The sequence below is a fragment of the Astatotilapia calliptera genome, chromosome 12 (assembly GCF_964374335.1).
Source record: "Astatotilapia calliptera chromosome 12, fAstCal68.1, whole genome shotgun sequence".
In the NCBI taxonomy this organism is placed as follows: Eukaryota; Metazoa; Chordata; class Actinopteri; order Cichliformes; family Cichlidae; genus Astatotilapia; species Astatotilapia calliptera.
In genome coordinates this window covers 16,573,796-16,601,292 of record NC_137433.1, presented here as the reverse complement: position 1 = coordinate 16,601,292, position 27,497 = coordinate 16,573,796, and the positions used below count along the sequence as shown (strand labels likewise).

General features: G+C 41.5%; 1 protein-coding gene across 2 annotated transcripts in view; it reads left to right on the top strand.

Moving 5' to 3' along the window:
- Positions 1 to 21,998, top strand: part of pebp4 (phosphatidylethanolamine binding protein 4) — a 52,775-nt gene extending 30,777 nt beyond the window's left edge. For both annotated transcript variants that reach the window (XM_026186666.2, XM_026186665.2), the window contains 3 exons: positions 14,193 to 14,238; positions 14,943 to 15,059; positions 21,277 to 21,998. In XM_026186666.2, the coding sequence (XP_026042451.2) occupies positions 14,193 to 14,238; positions 14,943 to 15,059; positions 21,277 to 21,368 (255 nt within the window). In that variant the 3' untranslated portion in view covers positions 21,369 to 21,998. The remainder of the gene's footprint in view (positions 1 to 14,192; positions 14,239 to 14,942; positions 15,060 to 21,276) is intronic.
- Positions 21,999 to 27,497: the final 5,499 nt, after the last annotated feature.

The window sequence follows — 27,497 nt, the reverse complement described above, 5'->3', positions numbered from 1 at the left end:
TCACACTAGAGCCTTGTAGGGGGAAAAAAGAGCAGATTGGACCTTGTCCATGAGAATGCAGTTTAAGAAACCAGTAGCTATGCACACATTAAGGCACTTCTTTTAATATGTGCCCCCTTTCTTCACACCCACGACCATTGTGTATAAAATCCTGTTTTTCCTGAAAAGATTTCTCGTCGCAGCCGCAGACAATGTTCCCCCACACAAGCTGTCGTCTTTGTCATCCCCCCACCCTCCACACACCCCCCACCTTCCACTTCAGTCAGTAAAGCAGGATCTTTGGCAGTCGGCCCCGCGTGCGAATTTGTGCGTTTCAGGGTACAGGTGGGGGGGGGGGGGATTGACGGAGTCTGCCTACCTGTTCCCCCTGTAAAGTGGTCAATTTTTGACAGACGTGGAGAGGGGAGGAAAAAGCGGGCGCGGAAACCACAAAGAGAGGGGCGGGCAAATGAACAAATGTCAGGGTTAGCGGGGGGTTGCTCGGGCCGCAGCCGTGGAAAATGCTTCCTCTTAGGGGTGTCTCCTGGAGAAGGGGAGTGAGGCATGCTGATAAAAACAACTCACTAACAATTATGCTCACCTAAAATAGCCCTTACTTAAGTATATGGCATGCTTGCCAGTTAATTGTACACAAAAACAAAGACTTCACAAAGGACCTCCTGCAGCCAATGTATTTTCTTGTATTTTGGCATGATAATTAAGTGTGACAGCTATGAATGCAAAGTTGACAGATATTATAGGGGCCTGTCTAAATGTACGTACTGATTGTTTGGATTCCAAAAGTTATCCTAACTGTAAAAGTCGGAAAGTGGAGCGTAGTGCAAAGATCTACAGTGTATTGTGTAATGGATAAATAATTACAACTGGTAAGAAAGCGCAGCACACGTGCCCAGAAAGCAGTGTGCACGGTATGTCAGAGTTACCGACGCTTGGTGGTGGAGTTTTGACAGTTATCTGTAGAGACGGATAGAAAAATAGAACCTAGTCTGGCTCGGTTTTACTGATATTAAATAAATATTGTGCCCGTTTCTGTGAATGTAACAATGCTTGACAATTACTAACATTGGATAATAAAGGAGCCCTTTCTCCGCAGATTACAGCCCATATCTGGTCTCAACCAAGCAGCTGACTGCAAGGGATTTTAATGACAGTGCTCCTAATATTCCCAGGAGATAATGCTTTTTGTAATGGCAACTGAAAATCGGCCGTCAATAGAAAGCATTCACTAGAATCCGGTATTTTATGCTTATTACACTTGAGTAATTTCAGTATGAATGCTGCATTTCTTCTGAGTTGCTCTCTGGATTTGTTCAAGTTGTTCTTATTGATATGCTGTAGGACTAACAAACATAAAATCTACTAAGACCTCTGATCTGTACCATTGACCATTATCATAGCCAAGAGGTTTGTTGCAATGTGGTATTTTTATGCTACACTTGGTGAGAAACCTGTTTACATTCCAGGGTGCTGTATAGTTCACTTCTCTCTGCAGCTCAGTCAGATTCCAAAGCACTGTATAGATTTCTTTCAGCTGATGAAATTAAAAAGACAGCAGTGTGTGTGTGGTGTGCCTTCCAGCAACGCGATTTGCCTGCGAGTTCACGATACGGGTTGAGAGGGGAGTTCCTTTGGGGGGGATTAAATAGCTCCCTCTCTTCCTTCCCTCCTCCCCTGCCCTCCATACTTGCAGAACACAAACAGCTTGCAGGGCTGTACAGTACTTGTACAACATGTTTGCCACAGTGCTGCTCACAGGTAACAATAAGCCAAGGTCAGAGGTTAAGAGGGATTGTGGAGCTCGGATTCTTGTGCGTTCCTCTGGCAAACATTGTGCACGCACAGGCACATGAATCAGTGCCCATAGTATAGCTGGGAGAAAGTGAGAGTGAGAGACAGAGAGGGTGAGCTGGCTCAGTAGAGAAGGGGGTATCAAGAAGAACGAGACCAGGGCTGGCTGCATGAAGACATGTGAGGCAGGTCTATAAGGTTAGGACGGTGATAGTTTGCAGTCTTTTAAGCTGCTCTGACGCCAGTTAGGCATCTGCGCAAAAATAAAACCTGATGTTAAAAAGAGAGAGCTTAAAAAGGAGCTGTGCTGATCATAGAAATTGCACCTGCTGAGAATGGGCACTGTCCTCTCCAAAAAACTGACAGCCCTAGATGTTTGTTCAATCCGCTTAAAAGGACCCATGTTTGTGTAATCTTCTTATACGAAGAACAAAAAGGAAGTGTTCGAAAATGCTTGAATTTGTCTGCTCTTAATGTCCTCCTACAAACAGTCAACGTAGATTTCTTTTAACCTTAAAAACACTCTTCAGCTCCACCTGAATGAAAATGATAGGGGGCTTTTTAATCAGTGGCACAGAAAGTACTCAAACATTTTACTTGAGTAAAAGTAGCCATGCCACAGTGTTAGTTGTGCATTTAAACTGAAATAAATTCAGTACAATTTGGAAAATACAGGAAAGGAAAGAGATATGTTGCCATATTTTGATTATTATGTTCACATAAGAAAAACTCTAATGTAGATCGCTGGATTGCACTTGATTTAGAGTACTTGATTTCTTGACGTCTTTAACCGAAGGGGTAGAAGATCAGAGAACATTTATTGACACATTTTGTTATGAGGATTTCATGGTATCAGTGTCACCTGCTGGGGGGAAAACATGAGTTGTTGTATCTTCTTCGAATTAAATTGTTCCAGAAGGCTTTCTGTCCTTTTCTCTATTGATTTAAGCTCACCCCTTTTCTATAGGTTTGTTTTATGGGAGATCATAGAGGTGAGCAGCTGATGAACATGGATTTTGAATCTCTTGGGTTAGATTTAAAAACCAGAATGAAAGTCTGTGAAACCAGCTCTCTGCCTCCATCAATGTCTTTGAATGGGAAGGAGATTATCCATTTAATCTCTTAATCGTGCGTACTGTATACATAGCTGGTCCTGTGCCTAAAACCCCATCCTGATCAGATCACAGCCGCCGTTTGCGATGTTTCCATCTAGCCCACAGACTATTTCAGGTGAACACCAACTCTGTTTCACATGATCCTCTCCAACTGTCAGCATATTACACCCTTGGTGCCCTGTTAAAATGAAACCCAGACCAATGGTGCATAAAATGGAATGTGGAAATATGTAGATTTTAAAGTACAGCTTTTTAAAAATCCCTCATTCCCACAAATGTATTCAGAATAAAGGCAGCTGTTTCATAACATGAATTAGGTTACTGTACATTTTGCGCAGTATATTTTCCCCAAAAGTAGGAATTAATAATGAAGATGCTTTTTGGCCTGAAATTGCTATTCAAACAATTATGTACTTAGTTTCTTCCAACAAATGCATTCCACATTATTGTTTTGCCTCATAGCAAAGCACCTAAAAGACTAAAACCTTTCATTCCAGCAAAGGCCGCTATTGGTCACCGTCAATAAAAGCATAAAAGCATTTATTTCCCACGTTTGTCAAATTAACAGCATACTCCATCTCCCATAGGACTTGTAAGGTTCATTAACCTTTCTGTGAAGTGGGACAGGTTTCCAGCAGTTACCATAACCTCTGTCTCGCTCCTGCCTCAATTATAATAGAAGAATTAAACATCCAGCGATTCAAAACAGTAATGCTGCCTCTTAAATCCCTTTGTACCAGCTCTCAGTTGTTAATGACTAAAGACACTGAATGAACTGTGGAGTTATCAACAGATGTAACTGTGGACAGAAGCAAATCAAATGGCTACTCTGCACAGCGAGATTACTGAATATACATGTACAGTTTCTGTTTTGTGGCCAGAATGTACTTTTTCCAAAAACATTTATTGTGTTTTCTAATAGTATGTCGACTTTATGACTTTGGCTTTTTATGAATAACGCATATTTGGCTTAATTTAATCGAAAGACTGTGTTACCACTGTGCGGAAACAATACGTGACGATTTAATTGTTGTAAATTGTAAGCTGCTTGCCCAAAGTTTTCCTACGAATCTAGACCTCGGCCAACCGCCCCTCCAAAGTCAAAAGAACAACCTGACCTTGAGCTAATTAAATGGTCAATTACACGCCTGTTGATCTCTTTTAATTTCTTAATAATTCCATTAACTGTGTGGGAAAGAGTTAGTTCTCTTGTCCACCTACTCCTCCTTCATCCTCCTCTCCCTCTGACTCCCTTCCTCCTACTTCATGTGCCAGCCCACAAGGTTTTTGATTCTCATTTATTTTGTGTCACTGTTCACAGCTAAAAAAAAAAAAGATGATTTAATTCAGTGCCATGGACTCGTCAGTAAGCTCCAACCTCCTCCTCTGCCCCCCTTACATCTCCCCCGTGCTTTTATGTACTAATCAAATCCAGCACGTGTCTCGACGTATTTGTAGGCCTACCGCTCTATTGTAATTTCTTCATCTACAATCTCCATGGATTTCCAGTCTTGCCGGCAGAAACCAGCGAAGCCATGAAGCGCGGAGGCCTCGTGCTTGTGCGTGCATGTCCTCTGATGCTACTTGTAGGCAAGCTCAGGCTGGGATTTTCCAGTGCCACCCCCGTCAGTGGGAAGCCCTACATGGGGACATGTCAGCGCCTTGTTTGCTTGTTGTGCTGATGAAGCTGGGGGTGGGGCGAGTGGGCAGCCTTGTTCTGGTTCCAGGATTCCCTTCAAATGAGTCAGCCAGCCCCCACTCAAACCGACTGTTACCTTGGGAACTCAAGCTTGGGCTTCCCTCAACAGTACTAAAGTACAGACTCATCAGCACCCATACTTGCTAACACACACGCAGTAGGTGTAAGGGAAGCAGCACCCAGGTTGGATAAAATTAGCTTATTAAAGCTCTCTTTGGCCTGTACTCTGTCCTGTTAGGCCCAATCTGCTCACTGAGTTTGAGATGACCAGCCCAGCACAGCCACTTTGTAATGTGTGCAAATTAGACTGAATAGATGAGTGCGATAATGAGTTTGGGCGGCTAGTTTCTTAAGTCAGTGATTTGAGTAATAGCATCCCACCCTGCTAATGAGCATTACCAAAGGAGTGTAGGTTTAGCATGTCACAGTGTGTCAGGTGATTTCAGCGGTGGCTGGAGTTCACTTAATAACTGGACTGTTTATGTTTCCATCTCAGGTTCATTACCGAAGCCCAATGAGTTTCTTTACTGAAGCTATTAGTCCAGCAGGCTATTGTTAAGTGGCTTAATTTGTTCATGCACTGAAGCAGATCAAGGATGACGCCCCCAGTTCCTTTTACCCTCTCCTCCAAATTATATTTTTCTACTAACCATACACCCCAGATTCCATCCCATTCGGTTCAAAAGACACAGCCACAAATACCACTAAAAATGCTTTGACTTAGTACATGTTTTAAAGACATTGTAGCTGTGTGTGACTACTTGGATAACTCTTGATAATTCCATCACTGTAGTATATTTGAATGTATAAGATGAAGTTTACCACTTGTGCATTTTCCTGCATTTTGATGGTGTACAGCTGCCTCACTAACTGTACAAAAATGAGCATAACCCGTATGTTAAAAGTGTCAGCCTTTCAGTACCAGCTCAGCCAATAAGCAAAAGCTGTGCTTATTGGCTGAACATATTGGCAACTCCCAGGTCATGCAGTACTGTGCTTTGTCAAGGCCTGTTAGTGAGCCATCAGCAATATCAATGTATCCAGTCCTAGTTAATAGTGATGTACACTTGGCTTGTAGTGTGCTGTTAGCTATGAAGCTACTCTTCAGCATTAGTTAATTTTTGTTATAATAGAAATCATGAAGCAAAAAGAAACTCTATATACCTGCTGTCTTGCAGCTAGCTCCACAAAGACACAAGCCACGCCAGAGAATATAGTAACCTTTTTTGTGTGCCCACTTTCCACCAGCAAGCTAAAGTTGTTTACCTGAGCTGCTAATGAAGCAATGCTATCCATGTGACAAACACTCTGCACTCACTAGGGCTTATTAAAATAATAGTATCTTGCTGGTTTGCCAGTGGAAAACCTTCAATGTGCAGAACTAGGAAAAGTTCACTGTGCATTATTAGTAACATAACACGTACATCCAGTGTAGCTAAAAACGAGTAGGTTCTGTTGGTTGGTAGAAAGGTGGCTCCTCGTGACGGCTGCGGGGGGAATTGCATGTAAAACACCAGAACACTACCACATGGTAATTAACAAATAATGCACCACACACAAGTGCAAATGCTGAAAACAGCATTAGTCACTCACGTAGTTTGCGTTGTAGGCTCTACAAAGATTCACCATAGAAGTCTAAATCAGACGTTAGGCGGCTTTCCTCCTAACCCTGAATAATCTTTAATGTGCAGTCGTGTTGAGGGATCCTTAAAGAGCAGTAATGAAATCTTAAGCTGTTATCTTAAGTTGCAGTTACTCTACTGGAAATACTCTGTGTATACAGAGCATGCAGGCAACGGAAAACATGAAGCCCACTCACTAGTGGGGAATGCACTAGACTGTCCATTAAGTCCAGGAAAATTTTAGGCATGCTTTGCTTATGTGATAACAGCTTAGTGATAGGTGCCTCAGGTGGGCTAAATAGTAGCAGGAGTTCACAGTTGAATCTGTAAATTCTTCTGGCCAATACCTGTTGTCTTTTAGGCCACCAGATTTACAGCAATATGTGAAATTGCTCAATTATATCAGCCTCCGACTTCTTCGGAGGCTCAGCAGTCACTGTTGTGCTGATTAGGAGGATTGGCACAGTCACAACACATGGGTGAGATGACAAACCAGTTACACGTCAGCCCGATTAAATCCTGAGTGGTACCCCAGACTGTAACACATAGTGGCTTTTAGTTTTCTCCGTTGTTAGCCAAAGTTTATGAAGCCAGATCAACCATAATCCCAAATGTGTGGCTGTAGAATACTTGCTTGGTGCCATCGTCCTAAAACTGAAGTAAAGACGAGGAAAAGCAAGAGTGTACCGCAAGTGTTCCTTCTTCTAGTTTAAAGTTTGGCATGGGGCCTGGACAGGTTTGGCAAGGATGAAGTAACCCATCTGAGATGAAGTAACAACCTTTAGAAAACTGGCAACTTTTTCCACAGTGCTCACAAACTGTTGGCTGGCTGTCAGTTTTTGCTAAGCTTTTGGTGCCCAGTATTGATCATATCTGAGCTTTTATGCAGGAGAATGACACTTACATGGCCATAAACATGGCGTCACAGTTGGTGGCCAAAGTTGGCGGCTGAAAGATTGTTTCCACATCCTATCTGAGGATCAGGTCATTAAAAGGTGTCATGCATGCAGCTGTTTATGTGTTGTAATCATCCAGTATCGCTGCTCAGGGCAAAAACTAAAACGGGGATTTCGAGGAAACCTTTTCAGCATGAGTAGAGATACCGGAGAAACCCCTGTGGTGTAAAAGAAGTGGCACACGCCACAAGTTTGAACTCGACTGATGGGAATGTCTGCTATGCTGATAAAGACAACAGCGTGCATAGGAGAGCCTGCCTTTGACTGGGTCACTGCTCCTATAGTTCCTGTGCATTTTGGGACATAAAAGAAAGGGGGTGGGGGCTGAATCCAGACTCACAAAATATTCTAATTTACTGCATAATTTTTTACTGTTTTGTAAGCAAAATGTTGTATACTTTGCCTAAACTCTGAATAATTTTGAACATAAATTTGGTGCTTTTTCCATTTATATCTGGATTACACGTTCTGTAGTTGAGCAATGATGCGATTTTTCTGTGTTTAACCTGTAAACCGTGAGGTTCCTTGTGAGGCAAGGACTTTTAATTCACAATAACCCTGCAAATGAATGGGCTGATTACTGAGGCGAAGATGAGGAGGTAGTCATAAGCACTTGGCTTGAGTGGAATCGGCAAGGGAGGGTGGAGGGGAGGGGTGGCGGTGGCAGTACAAGTCCAGCCTCAGAAATAGAGCTGTGAACACCATCTGTCATGCTCTCTCTCCCCGTCTGTTAGCCTGACTGCAAGTAAAAGGGAGAATGATGCTCTCAGAACTGCATTAGAAGGACGTGGGTGCTGATTGTCGTAGGTGTGGGTTTACAGGGTGTGCAAGGGAGGGGGAAGTGGTGGATATACAAGGAGGTGCATGAGTAACTCTTGCTGACAAAGGGAAGCACTCACCCACATAGAGAAGGAGAAGGGTTGTTGGGCAAGCGGGTATTCCTGCTGAAACCGCACCCCTGCACCCACCCACCGCCTCTTTGTGGACTCCTACCTATCGGCTCGTGTCGGAGGATTCCTAGCGGAAGTTATGTAGACACATTATACAAACACACTGCTCATCTACTGCCCTAAGATCAAGAGAAGTTAGAAATTCATGTATAGCATTAAGCTCACTTTCATAAAGTGACACATCTCACCTTGTTTCACCATTTTCAGACAAAGCGGAGATGCGCCTGGGGTCCCATCTACTATCTTTTTTAAGAATTTCATGATGGTAATAATACCGCTATCAAGTCTGAACTAATTCTGATTCATTTTATGGATTGAGATAAATTTGCTGGTTGGTGGTTAGCGTGTCAGGCTTTTACGTGACCCACAGAAAAAGCTCTGCCGCATGCCTTTTTCTAGATTATCAGAAATTATTCATTGCTCATAATGTGTAGGTTGTTTGGGATCCTTTCTGCCTTTGTTTGAGTCAGAGTGTGAAATAGTCAGTAAAACATGAAGGCAAGCAACGCCACGATGAATGTAACACCACAGCTGGGCGCACATAAGTTAGACGTGACTGGCTCCTACATTTAACGAGCCGAGACGAGTGACAAAACAAATATTTAGTAAATGCTGTTTCTTTAAGATCTGGAAACGAACTCTGGATTATAACTTAATGATATTTCATATGTGTTTAAACTGTGTAATGAATATAGATGTTGATATTTGTATGATTGGCCGTGATTGGCCTTCGCGGGTGGCTCAGAGGTCGGGGTCAGCTTTTCAACAGCTTGCAGGGACACTGTCTTTTTAAGGGCAACCTCCAAGGGCGTGCGTTTCCTGCTCTAGTGTCTTGAACTCAGGCCTTCCATTTCAAAGGGGGTTCCCCCTGTTCACTGCGTTGCCTCGCTCTCACAAACATATCAAGAAACAAAAATACTTAGCTTAAATTAAGACAAGTGGTAAATTTCTTTTTTACCAGTGCACGTGCCACCAGCAGAATATTATGTTGTTTGGATTCACCTTTATGATAAGAGTGGCACAAAAGAGATCCACCTTGAACAACACAAAAACCAAATCTGCCCCATTTAGGCGTCAAATCTCCAATCCCACTGCTGCTCCTTGTTCACTGTTTTTAGTGCATACCAGGAGATATTTAGTTAGTCTCCCCTCGATAGACTTAAACACCCTCGTGCATCGGCATAAATCACATTGACACTTTCAGTTTTTATCTCTGTTAGTAGCTGGTGTTCCCACATTGCTCAGTGTGTGATTCACTATCACAGCTTAAATGGGTATTCCCCTCAAATGAGGATACGAGACATATGCATTGCTTATAATATCTCCCAAATAACTCGAGTCTTTTTACTGGTGAGTTAACTCAGTCTGGGTAATCCATGAAATGCTTTGTTTGTTTCATTATAGTTTCTAAAGAGAAGAACTTAAATTGTTTCTTGGTGAAAGAGTTTGGAGCATTAAAATTCAGGAATTCGTAATATTTGACTTTACAGTGATTATTTAAAAAATTCATAGCATAGATTAAACAAGAAACAAGAAATAATTGTTATTCTGCTGAGTACAGTTATCAGAAGTGGACTGTGGTCTTACATGGTCACCAACTATACTCAAGTCGACATTTTAAACACTCAAAGTGTGCCAATAACAATGTCCCTCACACCATTACACCATTACACCACCAGCCCAAACCATTGATACATGCAGGATGGATCCATGCTTTCATGTTTACGCCAAATTCAAACCTTACTGAGTATGTCGCAGCAGAATCTAATCTTAGACCAGACAGTGGACAATTTTGGAAACAGAAGATTTAGGCAGTACCGTAGCTGCAGTTTCCTGCTCTTAACTGGCAGGAGATGCATTCATTGTGGTCATCTACCACTGTAGCCCATCTACTTCAAGGTTTGACGTGTTGTGTATTCAAAGATGCTCTTCTGCATACTTTGGTTGTAACCAGCGGGCATTTGAGTTACTATTACCTTCCAATCAGCTCAAAGCAGTCTGGCCATTCTCCTCTGACCTCCTGTACGAGCAACGCATTTTCACTCAGACAACTGCCGGCAGATATTCTCTGTAAACCCTAGAGATGGCTGTGTGGGAAAATCCCAGTATATCAGCAGTTTCTGAAATACTCAAACCATCCGGTCTGCCGCCAACAACTGTGACACATTTAAAGTCACTTAAGTCACCTTTCATCCCTTCTGTGATGCTCACTTTGAACTTCAGCAAGTCGTCTATTTCCTGACTTGATTGACTGATTAGATATTTACTTCAATGAGCATACAGTACTATGAATATATGTGTTGGTATGAAACTTTAATACCCATCACCATGTTTTTTATGCATGGTGAGCAGTGCATTACTGCATTATGAACAGAAAGCTTGGTGGTATCTGTGTTTTAAGTGCAGTGAATGAGCATAGAAGAATCTCACGAACACAGACATTTAAAATGTAAATGAGAAAATACTTACAGGGAAACAGTGGTAATGTTTGTCTTGCATAGAGAATGAAGCTGTTTCTAGTGTCTTTCAACTTTCAGCTGCTGAAATAGCACAACAGTTAAAACACTGACATATTAGCCGTGAGTACTCCATTAGGCTTTTTTTTCTTTATTTTGTAAAGATCCTGATTTTAATGTTCTGCTGGTTTTCTACACAGCGCTTCAATCTGAGCTCATTTCTTACATGAACAGCTAATGATAGAAGATCTATGTTTGAATGTTTTCAATGAATAAGCTGCGTTTTTCACATTGGCTTTATGGTCGAGCATATAGAAAATAGCTGAAAACAACTGTTTTCTCTGACATCTGCATTATGCAATGTGTCTTTTATCTTCAGCTTGAGGTCAAAAAAAACAAGCCAAAAATACAACTGCTGGTGAACATAGATTTTGTACAGCAAAAGCGTTGCACTGTTTATTCCCTGGGCATGTTTTTGAGGAAACTGTATTTTTTAAGAGAAAGGAAGAAGTTTATAGTGTTAATATACAATTTATGTGTATATGTTAGAGTGGAAAATATATCATCAAGCCCTTTATTACACAGTCATTAAACCATTTCTTCTAATATCTATGTTTTACTTATAGATCTGTGTTATAGATCAAGTCACCTAGAGTCATTTACTCCATTTACCTTTCTAGAAATTACCTGACAAATTTAACCTGCTAGATCCCCGTAGTGCAAAGTCAGTGTGAAGTCCATGTGTTAATAGTGCAGGTAACAGCCTGGGGATCATGTGTCCTTGCAGTTAAATGCAGACAGCTCCCTCTTCTAAACGAACCGGAGCATTTCAAGTTGTGAGACTGCAGCTGAGGCAGACTATCTCCTGCTGCGTGCTACTGTTAGAAAGGGCAACTCCAAACGATGTCCCGACCTGACTCCTGTGACTTATTTCAGAGTTTAGGTGTGAAAACAGCTTCAGTGTATAAAGTCTTGGATATCGTGCCTCAGAGTATCTTGATGTCTTAGGTTATCTCGGTTAGTAAAGTAATATTATGCTTATTTTCACTACAGAAGGGGTTTTTTTCTATAAATGTTACAGATTTATAAGCAGCATTCAAATTCTCTTGGCATACTAGTGAATCTCAGTCTTGGATTCTTTCTTCATCAACAATCAGATGAATCACTCACAGATTTTTCATGGGTGGGGTTAATACGAAAATCATTTTATGCTTAAAGTTTTTAGTCTGATTAAACTGTTCCACGGTCCAGCCTGATGATTGTCTTTTGAATTTTCAGTATTTTTTTCCACAACTTCAAAAGATCCAAATGTTTTTTTGTTTTTATTATCATAAATACTGCAAGGATAACATGCTACACATACCCATACCTTAAAATGGGCGTTTCTTCATAAAGGTTATTAACACAGATCGTGGCTGTCATTCAGCGATGCCAACTTGTCATGTTTGGCGTCACACCCCACAACCAAGTCCCTGAGGGAGGCCGCCCCCCATGTGAGATTGCCCTGTGGGTCACAGTGAGTAAGTGCGTCACTCCCCAGTGAACATTAGGATCAGCAACCCCAGCACGGCCCTGTTCGGTCACAGCGACTGTGATAGCAGCTCTGCTCCGTACAGATTAATCACTCCAACCCTTAAACTACTTTTGTGATTTTTTTTATTTTTTTTTTGATTTCTTGTGAATAATAATATATGTGATTGTGTGTTAGATCGGCATATTATTGACTCCGCATATTATTGACTTCTTTTATTATTTGGCTAAATTTCAATATTTTATTCATTTGCTGTTGTTTATACACTATGTATTATAATGAAATTAAAAGGGCACAGGGTGCCTGGGAGGATGAGCGAGAACTGAGCATTAAGATGTGGGAAAATGTTGCACGTTCAAATGTTGACTACCTGTTGCTATGGCAATGGGTTTGGATTCTGCAGGCTGCAGGACACTTGCTATTTCTAAATAAAGCTTTTTTTTTTTCTCACCGATCGGTGGATGAAGATACTCACATTTGAAACTAATCTTCTGAATTTGATCAGTCTGTGTAAACACTCCAATGCTTGCTGTTATTTTTAAAGAGAGGTTACAGGATTATAGATAAGAGCATATGCACGATACAGAATGCATGCTTTAAATCTGCTGAAAGAGTGAATTACTATTTGAAACTGATAGTAATATGCTAAGGTCGTTTGTGCATCTCAGTCATTCTGACATAGACCTGCACACTCTGTGTGCCTATAACTGTAGTTTTAGCATTTTAATTGGCATTATGAACCGTTATCATCCTCAAAGTACATTTCATCTGCTGCGAGGTGACAGCTGCAGTCTTCAAGAAGCAAAGAGAGAAGTCAAACTATGGTTGGTCTGCTTTAAATAGTCCCCTGTCCCACGTATGAGTAAATAGCAAAATAAAGCTTTTAATTTACTTGTCAAGAAACCTGGATAGGCATTGAAAGTGTTTATTAGTGTCCTCGAAAAGATGTCGTTCCAACAGTTGGATGCATTTATCCTCTTCAAAACATATATCATAATCATAATCTTGATGCACCATTCCCAAGATGAAAATTAAAACATTATTTCTGTTTTTATCCTTCTGCTTTACCTTCTTCTGCTCTGGGCTGCTGTCCTACTACAGTTTTTATTCTCTGTGGATATGTGTTCTTATTAAACTGGAACTTGAATTTCAAGCTGAGATTGGGGGGGGAAAGCAGCTTGGTCCTGCCTGTCTTTTGTCCTTGGTGCTGCTTGTTAACGCAGTACCCCCGTCAGCCTGTAGGGGGAGCCTGTGCGTGGCAAAAAGAGGACAGAAATAGGTGCTGAGACCACATACTCCAGTCTGTGATGGGGACTTCCACGCTTACCTCAAGTGGGTTTTGGGCCATTTCACAGACAGCATATTTAGTCCTTTTCCACCCACTCAAGGATGCAGCCGTCTTGCAGTAAATAGCCAAGTATATTAAACAAACATGCCTGTGTGCAATTTGCAGTGTGAAGTGCCTGACTGTGTGCTTCCTGGGGCTGAGGGAGTTTAACCTGACAAATATACAGCAGAAAATGCTTATGAAAATATCTGCACTTCACATTGGGTTACATGATATCTGTTTCTAGGCAACAAGAAGTTAATATACAATTAATAATATGGGAAATTGGAAATCTTCTCAGTAGTTTAATTTTCTTGGGAACTGTCTTTTGTCTGAAAATTGTCTCTTGTATTCTGATATTAAAATACCTGGTCTTTTATATATTTAATTTTGACATACTTTAACCTGCAGTGTGGATGCAAGCTTGTACTGGAGCTTTTTTTTTCCCCAATAATCGCCAAATATTTCACTGTTTATTGGATCTCGAGCTTGCTGTTACTTCAGCAGGATACAGTCTACTAGCATTGGCTTGAAATAAATTAAATGGCCAGCCTTTGTGGTTATAAAGACTGGACTAATTGAATGTAGAACATTTGCCTATGGGAGCATAAATCTGAAAGAAGAGCAGCCTGTGCTTGCTGTCTGTTTTGTCTTTCTTATCAAATCTTTGCTATCGCTGGGTTTGTCACAAAACAAACAGGCTGTGCTTCATAATTTGCCCGGCTAACTTTTGTGTTTTAAATTCCAGGGCAGTGCACTCAAGGAAGGACAAATAGAAGGAACATCCCTCACTGGTAAGTAAGATCTTCTATTGACTATTCGTTGTGTAACCTTGGCTTCATTACTCCCAGGTTTAGTTTAATTCCAGAAAGTTGATCTGACTCATTGATTGTGTGTAGGCTGTGCAATTTGCTCTGGTATATATTATATATAATTAGTTGGAATAATTCCATATTATTGTTTGGACTTGTAGATTTAAGTCTTACTATAATTTATGCTAAAGTATTTCAGTATTTTTGTATCACTTGGAGGAATTTAACATTTTTCCTGTATAACCTTTAAGTCACTCTTTCGTGACCCCTCTCCTCAGAGTAATTTTAATTCCTTCCCACTATTGTGAATTTAAAGGGCTTAAAAAGTGCACCAGTACTCGCATACACACACAGAGATGCACACGCCGCCATCATCCTCCCCCGTGGAGCTGGTTATGTTTACTGTCTTGCAGTGTTGGTGATGATTAAAGAGGATTTATCCAAAGAAAATCTGTAGCCAGTTTATTACCCACAACCCAGACTGACTAAAGAATTCTCAGAATTCAGAGTTAACGATTTTTATGGCCGTACAGCTCCCTTTGGTTTAAATAATCCACGTGGATTTTGCTGTACAACAAAAAGAATTGGGATGTCAAAGATTTAGCACACACTTACAGTCAATTGTTATAAAATGCCAGTCCCCACTCTCAGCTCTCCTGATTCTGATTCTTTGGTTTTTCGTACAGATTATAAGCCGCCAACCCCGCCATCGAACTCTGGTTTTCACCGCTACCAGTTCATGTTGTTCGAGCAGCCTCCAGACGCGTCTGTGTCACTCACGGAGCAGGAGGAGGCATCCCGGGGTAATAACTCCACTCACCAGCTTCTTCAGTCTGCTACATTGTTTTCCCACTGCAGTATCATCTATCATATACCAACAGTGGCTGGTTGCCAGCATCTATCTGTTGAATCAGCAATGAAAGTTTACAGCAAGGAATTGAAACCTAACAGTTCCTCTCACATTATAGGTTTTTGTGGTTTTTGGGAAAGTATTTTTGGAACAGACAATAAGAAGCCACGTCATTTTACAATATTCATTTCCTTTAGAGGGAGTACTCCTTAATTTAGGGTGTAATATTTCCACATTAGGCTCTGCAACTCCTGAAATATCTGTGTTGATTGAGTACGTTTTACTATAAACTTGATCTTTGTTAGTGTTGCGATTCACTGTGCTGCCTTTGTTTCATAAAGACCCATGTCATTCTGCATAATTCACAATTAAGATGCTTTAATCAAAGCATTCGGAGTTGCTTTAGGAAGATAATTTTCTCCAAATGCTTGAACTTAACAAGGGAAATGTTAATGAGGTTAGTGAGTAAGTCTGCTGCAGCGTTAATGCCTGCGGGGTCAAGACAAGTATTATTGGCTCCCACGCACACCTGCACGAGTCTGCCTGACCACGTCTTGTTAACCTCCGCCAAACCTAAAAGGCCCATCAACTACGTCACATGCTTCCACGTGAAAGGTCGTTTTAGTTTGATGATATTATATCCATACATCCTTTGATTCAACCTTGTTTGTCTTGCAGAGGTATTGTTTTGTTTACGCTTTTGGATTTATTTCTTTTTTTTCGTACTTTTCCATCCCCCTGAAGTCTGTGTGGGAAGGTGGGCTGTAGCACTTGGATGCACAGTACAGCACCTCACAGGAGGCGTGTCTATCTGTCTATTCGAGTCAGGTCACAGCCGGTGATTTGAGGGGAGATCAGGGTGGTTTGAGACTTCAAGCGCTGCGGCCGTGAATAAGTGGAGCTGCCAGTCTCGGCTGTTTGAAGTTTTGACAGCTTTGTCAGCAAACAATCCGGGCACATTAGGCTGAGGTCTGTTTGATGTTGAAACCTTTGGAAAAAGAAGTGTCAAAAGAGATATAGTTTGTAGTATGTTACTTATTCGGCGCACTTTGGGGAGGTTGCGATGAACTCTTGCCGCATCGTTGGGGCATTCGCGATGTCACAGCTGGTTAAGCTGAAGTAATACTAGCATGAATAATAGTTTACTATTTAGAATATTTTTAATGTATTCTTGTGCAAAATAAACTGCTCTCACACAGAAGTTGCCCACTCGTTATGAAGCATTTGAACTGAGTGGATCCACCCATCCTTAATCGAGTGGATGAGCGTAACTCCCGCTGTAAGACTTCCTCTCTCCTGCTAGCTGCTCTGTCGATACAAGGGAAATGAAATTAAAAAAATTCTCCCGGATAATCACGCGCTTCATTTGATGGGTCAGTTCTGGACACAATAATATGTCAAGAGAATAGATAATTGACAATAGTGTTTTACACATTAAGAATGTGGTGTATGAGCAGAAACAAAACATGTGGGATATTTCAGGCCCTATTCTCTGGTTTACCTGCTTCCTTATTTTTGCCCAATTGTCCCGGAGCTCGTTAATCCCGCACGGAGAAGAGGAACGGAGGGAATCCCATGCCTCCCCACCTCCTCCGTTAAGTATGTTCACTTATTAGCGTCTGTCCTCCCTCCATGTGGTATGACACAGAGAGAATTTTTCATAGCCCATGACATTAATTGATGTGATTTGCGAAGGGAGAGCATTTAGCCGTGGGTGGAAGACTCCTAATGATCGTTTTCCACTTCCAGTAGTGCAGTCATTGACTCAATTTCATCTCAGATTTTTTCTCTGTTTTCTTTTCATCTCTGGCCATCACTTTACTAATAAAGGGGGTGAACAATTAGAGGTGGAGCAGGGCTGTTGCGAGGAGCCGTGGGAGTCGGCAGTGCCTCCTGCGTTAAGGTTATGAATGTGGGTCATTGAACTGATGGGGACAGCTGGTTTGTTACACAAGGAACTACAGGGGGGCTGCGCTCTTGGCATGGGGCACAGGGGCGTCATCGTAGGGAATCCCCATTGCTCTGGCTGTCCCTGACTGGAGGCTGCCCCCGTGCCAGGGTTGGGGAGGGGGGCAGCCGTGGGCACTCAGACCCTTGTGATACTTGTCAGCCACTTGGCAAGCCCTTAATATGTCCTGCTACTGTTTGGTGCCGACGAGTCAGTTTGTCAAGGGAAACAGTGTTACAATGCCGGGAGGGAAACCCCAAGGCCTCGAGAGAAGCCTTGGGGTGATGTTTCAGCCTACACGTTAGTTTGCACATACGCTGTTCGCGCGTCGAGCATTCCACGTCCTGACTTGAAGCTCAGCAGCTGGTATCGACTGATCAGAAGCAAAAACTATGATGAGTAAAAAAGAGAAGATAAGAATGAAAAAAAAAATTGGCCATGTGTTCTGTATTATTTTTTTTTTGTCCCTGATAAATTGTTGGGAAGGCGACAGTCACGTCATGCGAATGAATGGCTCACAGTGGCGTTAGCTGCTGGATCGTACACATTGCCTATCTTGCTTCCTAGAGCCCCTACTGCCAGCTCAGCACACTCCACAGTAATTGAAGCCATTTGCAATGTTGCAGTGTGGTAATGGGCAGATCCATGTCTACCACCCACCCACAGCCTCTACCATTAATCAGAGCTGCGTGGAGTCAAGAGAGCCAGGATTTGGTTGCTACAGCAGGCCTGAGTTTCAGCCAGGAGTCGGCTGCCTTAAAGGAACACTTTAACGTGTTGAATTTTGGCTGGTTGTGTTTTTTCTATGTGTCTTTTTTTTTTTTTTTTTACAGAGTCTTGACAGGCTCGGAGTAAAAGTTAAAGTGTCTTGACTTTTCCTCAACTTCCCTTATCCACAAATATCTTTATAGTATTTCTAAAATGGGTTACTTCCAGCTGACACAATATAAGTATAAGTGAAGTAATTTGTTAATGAGTCACTTAGTTGATAATTAAGAAACTCATAAAAATCAGAAAGATATCTGCTGCTTCCAGCTTCTCATAATTTCCTTTGGGATGAGTGAAGAAAACACAGCAATTGATAATGAAAATGAGAGTTGCACACTTTTTTTTAAAAAAGTAATGAGGATTTTGGAGTAATTGAATAAAATCCAATAATGAAATGTAACAATAAAATACAATTTAACAATAAATCTGTGTTGACAGTGTTTCATATATGGACGTTGCCTCAAAGAAGCAGCGGCGTTTAAAGGTGGGAAGCAAAGATTAGTGTCACCAATTCTGCATCTGACCAAATATGAGATATGCTAAGAATCCCTGCTTATCTTCATGAGTTACGGTGTTGATGGACAGCCAGGAAAATGTTGCAGATCAATATGATGTGTCAGCGAAGTTGATCTTTCATTTAGTGGTTTGTATGGGAGTTTTTCAAAATGATCCTATGAATTCTTCAGTTGTGGCCAAAACATGTTTTGGTTGTTTTTTTTGCCAGGTCAAAAAGACCAAATTGTAATTATGAGTCAACATTTGTGCCAAATTTGAAGAAGCACCCTGAAGGTGTTCCAGAGATGATATATTCACGAGAATAGTTGATTATTCCGATAAACTGTTATGAAAAATAATTCTTTGAGTCATTTCTCGAGCAAATGCTAGTCATTATCCGGTCCTGCCTCTCCAGTGTGATGAGCTCTCTCCTCTCCGTTTTATATAATTGGAAACTCAGTATTTCCAGCATAGAGAGAAACAGAGTGGCCAACTATAATTCAACAATTCCCCTCAAGATTGAAGCGCTTTAGCTACTGCTGTGTTTACGGTAAGCTCCGACACACTCACACTGACCCTGTTTAAGCATCCCCGAAGAACTGTTCTGTGTCCGACCCCTGACCTCTGACAGATACAAAGAAATTAAGGTTGCGTTTTGCTTTAGTTATAACTATGAATCCTGCGTGAAGAGCTCTTAGCCTGATATGATTCCTTCGACACTACCACAAAGCAGCATCACTTGGGTTTTTTTAGTATTTCTGAGACACTGTAAGAGGTTTAACAGGGACACCGCCCACACCACTAAATGTAGCAGTTCTGTGTCACCTCACAGCAGTCCTGATCTTTCTGCCATGCCCAGACGTGGAAGCAAGGTGGAAACAAAAGGAGAGGCAGGAAGACTTTAAGATCGCCCTCAGGTCCCACACTATCTGTCCTTTCCATGAACACGCAGATGGGAGAGGCGGAAACGCGTCTCGGCACTACAAACAGGCACCAGCCTATTTTAAGGTCACTTGCGAGTCTAGGCGTTTGCGGGGTACCAGCCAGTGTGATAGCACTAGATATTCTGAATTTGCCTCATTTTGGATTTTGCCCAATGATTGCACAGCTTTAGATGGGATTATGTGGGTAAAGCCTTACAAGCAGCGCCTGGTTTCTACTCTCTGTTTGATCATCATGCTACAATAAAACAATCGCCAGTGTGACATGCTCTATTAGAGGAAATGTTTCCTTGTATTATGGTAGGTTTTTCCCTATGAGTAAGGGTAAGTGAAAGTTTGAATATTAAAGCATGACTGTCATGAGGTTCAACTCTGCCACATGACTCATCAACTATATCCCTATATTGAGGCAAAATAGGGATATAGCTGCCGTCTGTCCCCTCACCCCTTTTTTTTTATTTTTTTTTTTAAGTGGTGTCTCTAAGGGTGTGAGGGACCTTGTTGTGGACATGCAGGGGATCTGCAGAGGCGGTGCATTATCTGTGACTGAAGCACAGACCAGAAGGGGCACTGGAAGCATGCCCTATCATACAGATAGGTCACTTGACTCCATTGCCCTCACTTGATTATCAGAGACCTTTCTCCAGGCAGCTCTCATTCAAGGAGAGGACCTGGCAAGATTCGGGTACTCATCTGCTCATCTCCCAGTTATTATTCATCATTTTCCCCCCACCCGCCCCAGCTGAGCTCAGAACTTGACCCGAAGTTGCGAACACTCTGAGGTGTCAGTCTTAAAAGCTAAATCAAATTGGTGAGAATCGGGGGAAACGGTTGTGTAATTATTAAAACGTATATCAAATATATATACTCGACTTTAAAATTTGATAGGAGCTAGGTGCAGTAATGTCTGCTGGAAAAAGCGTGAAAATTATAACCATGTACAAGACATTTTGTGCTACATGTAAATGAACCCTTCTGATTTGTTTCTGCATTGATGGGGTAGGGGGTGGGTGAGTGCACTTGATGTCTGTGGCACTGGCAAAGCGTATTTCTTCTCCCATATCTCATTCAAAAATGCCGGAGGATACAAATGTGGCTCTCTGATGGTGAAAACAGCTACAGTGAGGGCCTGTAAAGCAGCTGCAGCGAGAGGTCAAAAGCAGTAATTTTTATATTTTTTTTCTATCCAGGCATAGTCAGATTTGACCCCAAACTGTGAGGCCACTCTCTCTACAGATTTGGACTATTTCAATAGTTGGCTTTCTATTCAAAAGATGACTTTCCGACGCTATTCTTGAGCAGCTGTTAATGTAATTACTGCGCATACGGAAATACCAGGATGTCAGTGATTCCCTGGATTACAGAGCAAAGCAGCAAAGCATTGTCTTACGCGCACCCAAACATATGAAGACACAGATAGACAGACATTCGTTCTGCTGTTGAAGTTTGCAAGTTGAAAGCATGCAGGGTTTTCTTTCCCTGGAATGATAATTGTGATTTTTTTTTTCGTCCTTTTTTTGTGTGTTAAGGGAGAGGAAGCTGCAGGGAATCAGCGGTTGTCAAAATCTAAGAAGTGATATTGTCATACCAGCCGGATGGCCGTCTGGTGTTTGTTTAAAAGGGGAGGGAAGAAAAAAAACAGTCCAGGCGATTGAATCATATCTTCTTGCCAATACGTCCTTGCGTTCCCACCTCCATCATTACAGCAACATGTTTTATTTTCAGCAGTGCTGTTCTCAGTGACTCACATCCCAGAGCCATGTGCTGCTCAGTTAGGCCTCAGATGCCCTAAACACAGACCAAGTGGTCATAAGAAATGCTCTTGTAATCCACCGGAGACTCTGCCTAAAATGTACTTTATTTATATACAATATTGCTTATTATCTAACAGATAATAATAATTTATTGAAATCAATCTGAAAACGGTTTCAGATCAGAGTGAAAAGTGAGTACATTTCCCCTCCAAGTGTCTGTAAATACTTATAAATATCTTTGTGTTTGTCTCCCCGCTCCCACAGGTAAATGGGATTTTCAAGCCTTCATCACAAGTTTTGATCTGGGAGAGCCCGTGGCTACTCTTCAGTTTCTCACCCAGAACTACAAAGACTAGAGGATGCTCAGATGCCTGAAATGGAAGAAGAAGAATCTGTCAGTAGACAAATATGAAAGATTTCTCCTCACTTTTACTCTATCAGCAATTACTAAACAGCATACATTCTTCAAGCTTGCACAAGCGAGCCCTCTTTGCCTTTATCTTATCATTACGTTAGAGAGCGAGATTTCCTCTTTGTGTTACACCAGCTGCTTAGGGTTTTGATCTCGGCCCGTATCTCTTGTCACGTGGTACGGAGCAAAGGATTTGGGAGGTAGAATTTAGCTTTACCAGGGGGTTTCTTATTAGTTTCCGAACACTGTCGACAAGAGAAGGAAGACGGCCTGATATCACAACTCTGTGTGGAAAGAGTTGATTCTAATTCAGGGGCGGAAACACGTCAGGGCCAAAAAAAGGAAGTGGGAGGTGAAACCGAGACCGCAACACAGCCGGATGCCGCAGTGGAACTTGAACCAAAATACTCTAGTGACAGGGCAGGGGAGGAGCCACAGGGCCTGTCATGCTCCAAGTGAAAGGAACTTACTGTTTGTGTAATTGTTTATCATATTTCCATTGACCACTGGAAACAATGAGCTGCTTTCATGCGCTTGATTGATTTATCTGAAGTAAAGGCTGCTGTGATCTAAACGTGTCCTTGAGTGTAACTTTGGGACAGCAAACCCAGTTTGAACTTTGCACAGTTGCGTAAGAGCCTCACCTGGCAAGTCTGTAGAGGATGATGCGGATAAACTTTTCAACCCTTTCGCGATGAGATACTTTTCAGACCTCGCAGGTCTTTGTAGAAGGTGGGTCAGAGGACCCCCCACCCCCCACGCCATGAGGAATATCGGTTTCTAACCAGCAACTCTCCTCTGGGAGAGGCTTGTATCAATACCCCAGATGTCTGAAAAAGGCTGGATTTACATCAGTGACTTTGATGTCCTGATGATCAATCTCTAGTTGGTGGTTTCATTGACCTTAATTTGGTGTCTCATCGGTGGGCTAGGCGGGAGTAGGTAATGGAGGTTTTTGTTCCTTTGGTGGTTAAGCCAGCCTTGGTTAAAACCCTTACGCGGCCCCTCCGTGAACTCTGGGAGATCATTGATCAACTTGTCCTGCGTTTGCTTTGTTTGCCTCCCCGACTTAGCATTCAAAGCAGCCAAGTCAACAAACAAAAACAACCATAAGCACACAGTTTGTCAGTGAATCCATTGCTTTTGAATAAATGTTAAGTATCTGTCGGTTTGAAAATTACTCTTGACCTTGATTTACCCATCTTATTTGACTTATGAAATCACATTTTTAACAATTGGCAAGTCGAGTATAATTCCACACTCATTGTGAAGCATGCCAAGTGGGAGAGCATTCTTCCAAAAAACCACCTACTTGAATCCATCAGTACACCACTGAAATGCCAAGATTTGTACTTCCAAATACACTGTGCATTTTTTTCCCTGCTTTATATCTTGGAGATATCCTGCCAAAACAGCTGGGTTTTGCCACTCAGCTTCCTTGAATGTGTTTATTTTTACTCCGAATGTCAGGAGAGTTGAAATATTATGATTAAGAAAAACTGACAGCTGTAGTTCATCGCTGCACAGTATATTGCACTTCTCTGAAAAAGCTTCTCACATCCCCTGATGATATGGGAAAGGCATTTAATATTTTTTTAATTTATTCAAACTTAGATTAATTAAAAGGAATTTGTATAATCAATTCAATTGCCTAACCACCGCTGAGTGATCTAATATGCATGTTTACTTGGAGTCTCCATTCTTCTTTTCTCTTCGCTGCAGAAGTAGATTTATTTCACTGAACTTCATCACTTACTGTGAGCAGTGGCAAAGTGAACTCGACGGCATGATCCGCTCACCATTTTGCACACGTGTTTCTGTGCGTTTAACCTCGACAGAGTGGCATTGTCTTTATATGAATCTCAGTGTGTGTTTTAGCCCACCTGGAAATTTGAGTCCCAATTCTAAAAACAAAAGTTCACGTGATTATCCAGGTTTTTAGGCACTATTGAACACTTGTTTACATTCAACAACAAGGAATCCAGAATTTTAAAATACACCTCTTGACCTCTAAAGATTTTTTGCTGAGGTATCTGTGCTGGCCCTGCTTTCTAAATGCACATTGGTATCCATATTAGTGAAGCTCTACTACAAATGGCAGACTCAATAGGGAGATAACTTAAATACCTTTATGGATGCATGTCTTAAAAATAAAGCTAAAAGCTTATGTATTATATTTTACATTCTCCCCTCAAACTGTACAGAGTGTAACCATTAGACCATTAACCTTAGTGGTTTTACAAAGCCATTTACGATGTGTTTCTCATTCACACACAAGTCCCGAGTTACTGGCATACCATACGAAACAGCCTCGGGTTCAATTCAAGTACACTGGCTTGTGGATCACGCCGGCAACTCTATAATTACTGGAAAATCTTCTCTACAACTGGATCTACAGTACAAGAGAAGTTATGAGGTTAAAAGCAGGTGATTCCTTAATGTACTTTAATTTTACAGGTATGTGTGCAGGATAAAGTTAGCATCAATAAAAGGACTGTTTTAAAAGGACCCTTCGGAATATCAGGTAGTAATTGGACAATGATAGTATCAGGGGGGAAGGTAGAGTTTGTTCTTACTGGGCTATCCTCATCTGCTGCCTGGAAAACAATAATAAGGCACACTAAGGAGACGAGCCTTAAATCTGCATAGGAAGAATATTTCTCTCTAACTTGATTACACTTCTTCCACTGTCCTTTGTGCCAAATTTAAAATTTTACATAGATAGGGGATAATATCTTGATCCTTTTTACCATGTTAAATGTCTGAAACTTGGTATACACTGTTATCTCCAATAGTTTGAAGTTGGAGGCACCTTTATACTACAGACTGTATCTGAAGGATATTCAGATACAGATACGTTTCAGAAAAGCAAAACCACTTCAGCTGGCGGCTAAAATGAGCCCAGCTGCATAGTCAAGGTAATGTTATTATACCCATAGGCAAGGTAAATTTGCTTTACAGAAAAACTGATAGCATTTGGCATCCCTTCAAAAACACGCATAGATGTCTCGGGTAAAAACAATCCTTTTGGCTTGATTGTGATCCCAGTAAAAAATGGCCTGATGAGTTTATGGACTCAAGCACTAGTTCAACATATTGTTGAATATAACACCATCTTTATTTTGTACTTCATTCAATTTGAAAAGAGGAGAGGTTTTAGGCATATAATGTCAGCTGCATGTCCCTTATTTTCTGTCAGGTCTCTGGGTTGTTTGTTGCAAATTCTTCTCAATTGGATGATGTACTAGTGTGACTATGATGTAAATTAATAAACCATATGCCCAATTTTAAAAAGTTAAGAAATTGGTGGATGAAGTTAACTTTAAAGTAATCAATAACCTGTCAGAATTGGCACTGAAACTTACAAACAGGAAGTGAGATCATATCTTACCAGTTGTTTCACGCAGCAAACATGGGACACTCTTTTATTTCTTTGCAAAAGCATGATCATGATTGTGTTTAGCTGGTTGCAAAAGCTTAAAAAATGGAGGACTGAATAATCTGGCGTGTTAACTAAAGTTTCAACCGAGAGGAGTGGTTAATAATAGGGCGGCACTTCTGTTCTATTATTACATTATGGAGTGAAAAGGGACTTATTAGCACTGTTCCTCAGTATTACAAATCATCACAGAAAAATGTCACTCTGCCGGAAACCCATAGTAAAATGCCGTACGCTGTTTTCAGGTTTGGACATGCCCCAACTCAAGCCACCATGATGATTGTGCCCCCTCATCGATGCTTGCAGTAACCACAGGTTACACAAGAACAGCACAGGAAATAATAAAGAATGTAAATTTGCAGGCAGTGTAACTTTCCAACTCCTTTAATAGTAAGGAAAAAACACTTTAGCTATCCCCATGAAGCTTGGAAAAACAAAACTTATTTGCCTGCACATCCACACTGACTGGGAAGTTTCCTGCTTTATAGTAAGCATGTGCTTCCATGGAATCCCTGTATGCAAAAGAGCCCGGACACTGCAGTCAAAGAGATCTAACGCCGCAGGGCCATGGACAAACAACGCAGGCCTGCCTCATGTGCCCCGGCTCACAGTCGAGGAAATAAAACAGCAACAGGTACGGTAGGTGTTCCAGCTCGACTGTTCAACTTTCCAACCACAGAGCCACCACCCGGCACTTCCCTTTGGCGAGATACACTGCAGTACAGAAGGTCCTCAGTCATGCCGATGGGATTCTGATTGATTTGCATCTATAGACATAACAGTTGAGGAAGCCTTTTTCCATGGATCACTGCATTGATGAACTCATGCATTTTTGCAAGATGACAGTAATATAAGATGATAAATAGTGATTTTAGAAACATTATTATGAATAATCTCATCCTATCAGGTTTTCCTGCTACTAAAATACAAAACTTAATAGAAAACCTTCTGATAATGTTTAAAAGGCAAATTGATGTTCTGCAACTTTTACTTTCACCCCTGGCAAACAGAATCAAGACAAATTTAACTCGCGATGCCCTTTGACCTGGGCCAGTGTAAAAAAAGTTGATACAGTGAGCAAGCCGAGGGAATGAATCAGTATGACGTGATGAAGCCAAAACAGAAAATCTATATTCAGCCTGTTATAAGAATGTTGCAATTCGAATCAAGTTTACCGGGATAACTGCTGTCTGCTTAACCGATTTAAGGTATCCTACAAGAGCGGAGTGAAGACACCCTGAGGGGGACAGCCCACTGGTATGACTGACACTCATAAAACGCAGACACGAGCACATGGAGGACTCAGTAATGAGACATACGAGATCACTGGCTGATCTGTTTGTATAAGCCCCCTAAACACTGAGCATGATTCAGACTAATTCTCCCACACTGTTTACACTTCTGGTTCATTGAGGTACTATTAATTTCTCAGGTCTGAAATATTCAAGCTCTGACATTTCATTCAGTATTTTCTGAGAATGTTGCACAGGCCTGCGTGGCTTACATTGACACAGCAGCAGCAATGGAAAATCGATTTAAAGAAACCTTTCTTAAAATCATTAATTAGGAGTGAAACCATTCAAAGATCGTGAGTGGATGGTGACTCCAAAGCTTTTTATTTTTTATTATCTTTTCTCTCTTTGTTTTTAACTTTTAGTGTAATAAACCAAATTACATGGGTGTATTTAAAAATAAAATAAAAAAGAAGTTGGGGTTTTTTTCTGTTTTTTTTTCACAAGTTGGTGAAAAGCGAGCCATGACGCTTTGTCCACTGTCATCTCTTTAAACGTCTGTGGCTTCCGATCACTTTTCCACTACTACCACCCGGAACTCACATGTCCAAATACAGACATTTAGGGGCGGGGCCGGACACTGCCTTATTTGGAGTTTCCACTTAAGCGGTCACTGGGGCTCCAAGTCTAAGCAAGCCTGTGGATTTGCAAAGCCCTTGCAATATTTACAAACGATTAACTTCGCCATTTACTGCATTTCTGCGACAATGATGCTGCATGAAAAGGAGTCAGTGTTCTGCAACGAGCATGTAGGAAGGTACAAAGTGTGTTTGTGTGTGTGACAATGAAGAGCACTTACACTTTCAATATTCAAGTTTGTGGCTTTAGCTTTGAAAGGGAAAAAAACAGGCCTGGGAGTAAAGTCAACAAAAAAAAATTCACTATTTGGTTAGTTTGGGCAGAATGTTAAGAAACAACTTGTGATAGTAAGCAGTGTACTGTCTCAGCAACAATCCCCAACGCCACAACACACTCTGTTACTGTCTCACACACACACACACACATGCATAACTAGCCGGCTGTGTGCCTGATAAATGCACATGAGGACTGACAATAAAGATAAGTGCTGCTGAATCATTGCAATGTTTCCACAAGGACGGGAACACATGAGAGCCGCGGGTCTTCCTGAAGAAGGACGCAGCTGGATGTGGCATGTGGATTTTGTAAACTTTGCAGCTATCTGTCTGTCGGAGCCTTTTTGCCTCCACTGTAGTTTCCACCGACTGACGCGTGGAGAGCCTGGCGCTAGGCGCCCATGTCCATATATGGTCATCTACGTCACACAAATGTTCCATCCCCCTATTTAATACGGGCAGACTGGAGTCCCCTATCCAGCTCCAAT